General features: G+C 35.6%; 1 protein-coding gene across 2 annotated transcripts in view; it reads left to right on the top strand.

Annotated features, from left to right (window-relative positions):
* fcho2 (FCH and mu domain containing endocytic adaptor 2) overlaps positions 1–2,570 on the top strand; it is a gene marked incomplete in the record, with an annotated part of 41,095 nt that overhangs the window by 2,331 nt on the left and 36,194 nt on the right. For both annotated transcript variants that reach the window (XM_014031863.1, XM_014031865.1), the window contains 1 exon segment: positions 693–784. In XM_014031863.1, coding sequence (XP_013887317.1) covers positions 693–784 — 92 coding nt within the window.

Raw genomic sequence — 2,570 nt, 5'->3', positions numbered from 1 at the left:
GGTCAGCTGTGGAACAAAAAGAGCTGCTAAAAGTATAAACAACTGTGTTAAATCATTTTCATTTATTCAGATACGATTTTGTTTGTATCAGAAAAAAATCGTAGAATACGAAAACATTGGTGAATGCCACAAATTCTCCTAAATCACTCGTACGCACAACTTAAGAACAAATCTGTGCGTACCAACGGTTCTTGCATGAGGCCCATTGAGTTGTCTCTAGTCTACTAGGTTTATTTGATTGTCTTCTATTTTCTGTGTTTCCTGTTGTCATGAAAACCTCAGGAGTGTTGCACATAATATATCAATAGCAGCTAAAAGACTCCATTTCATGTCGTTTAGCTTTTAAAGAACGTGTTTTAAACTTAAACCAACATTCTTTTTTTAATATATTAATTATTCAGGACAATGTTTGCATTTTTAAAACCCTGGTGCAACAGGACACCGTCAGCCAGTGCATTGTTGCTACAAACAGACCAGGTTGTAGCACTGAAGCTGTCCACGGTTGTTTAAGACACGGTTATGATGAATATGATCGATCAGAAACTCCTGCAAATGCAGCTAGAAGCCACGCAGGCAATGAGAATGCTGATGCTAGAAAAAGACTTTTTGGTAATGTGTAATCGCAGACTGTTGGATTTTTTATTTTTTTATTTTGGCAGGAACTTATTGTTTGTCTACCTCTTTTGTCTCAGGGAGAAAAAAACAATGGCTTTGATGTCCTCTATCACAACATGAAACATGGACAAATTTCCACCAAGGAGCTGACGGACTTCATTAGAGAAAGGTGAGAAGTTTTTTATCTTTCTTTATTTTTTTAAACAGCAGTGACACTGTTTAACATGTCTTTCCTTTCTATAGCCTTATTTCACATTAGACATTTTAAGTTGAAAAATAAAACGAGTTTAATAACAAGTGTATTATTCCACTGCTGCACCGGAGCATGCTGCAGATCTGGTTTTAACACCGCTAAACACACAGATTCCTTTGAATGGAATTCACTGTTACTCATTTGTTTGTCTTAATATCTCAAGTTAAACACTCTGCTGGGGCAAAAAAAAGGGTTGTTTCGATTTCTTTGTGGTAAATTTTAGGCATTTATCCAATTGAACTCTTGGCACTCTCGTTCCTCGCTCTTTCCTGTTAAAAATAGATGAGCTCGTTGTTGTGGAAAGGGGAGAAAAAGTCCACCCTTTTCAGTTTGTGGGGTTTACTTTAAGCAAAATAATGAATAGGATCTGGTTTTCACTAGTTTAAAATTTTGATTAAATCAAACCGACAAGAGATTTTACCATTTTATTAATTAAACAAAACAAAACAAACGTGAAAAAGCCATTAGTGAAAAACTAAATCCACCTTTGTTGCTTCCATAAGGTTGAAGAGTTTTAATATGATACTGATCAGATGTATTAATCAACAGATCATCATCACTGTGATCATCTCTATAAAAGCAGGAGTTTTGTCAGTTTGTTGCTCTGGAGCAGGACTATTCAACTAAATTGCTCCGGGGGCCACATTTAATGCAGAACAACGGCACAGGGACCGAACATTCAGCAATTAAAATCATTTAATAAATCTGTTACCTTTGAATTAGTTCATTTTGATGCATTTAATCATGAATACAACATACAGAACCCTGTGTAATAAATGTAGTGATAATAAAACAATATCAAAAACAAAACACATTCTGCCTCCTATTTAACACAAATTTTATTTTGACATATTTGACTTGCTAAATTTTTAAACCAATTTTATTTTCACTTTCATAGTTTTATCTTCAACTGCTTGTAGTTTTACCTGTCTTAGATATTCATAGAAATGTTTTTTTTACCAGCTTCTAGCCAAGATTCTGACGTTTCTGTAGACACCAAACATGTCTATGTTTAACTAAAATAACTTAAAGTAATTAAAGTAGAAAACCGTGGGTTTGGACTTAAGAGATGAGTAAACCAATTGGTGGGCCACATTTTGGTCACTCGCGTGCCAGATGTGGCCCACGGGCCTCCAGTTGAATAGCCCTGCTCTGGAGCATACAGGTGTGTGTTAACACAGTTTCAAGATGGAGAAGCAACTATTCCTGCCCATTAGCTAAGAAGGGTCAAATTTTATTAATTCAATTTAATTTAATTTTATATTTTTTATTTTATTTTATTTTATTTTATTTTATTTTATTTTATCTTATTTACGGGTCCCCATTAGTCTCTGCTGAGGTAGAGACTACTCTTCATAAAGTGGGAGAACTTGAACAACTGGTGGCTGACTAAATGCTAAACTATCTAGAGTCCAGATCCAGCTAAAGCACCCTAAGGTCAGACTGTCATCTTCCAGTCATTGGGCCTCATGCTGGAACATGTTCGTATTCTTCTCCTAAATTTCTCTTACTTTTGTTCGTACAAAGTGTTCGTACGAACATGTTATGTCAGGTTCAACAAACTCTTCTATCTTCAGGAAAAGTGTGTAAATGAGCTGCGTAAATTCACCTGTTCGTATCCAGCTGCTCGTGCACGTGAGAGGAGATTAGCATAATTACCACCCCAAAAACACCATATAAGGCTATGTTTCCTGCCTCAGAT

Source organism: Austrofundulus limnaeus, unplaced genomic scaffold, assembly GCF_001266775.1.
Source record: "Austrofundulus limnaeus strain Quisiro unplaced genomic scaffold, Austrofundulus_limnaeus-1.0 Scaffold1338, whole genome shotgun sequence".
NCBI lineage: Eukaryota > Metazoa > Chordata > Actinopteri > Cyprinodontiformes > Rivulidae > Austrofundulus > Austrofundulus limnaeus.
The sequence above is the reverse complement of the archived record's forward strand: the minus strand, read 5'-3'. Positions and strand labels throughout refer to the sequence as shown.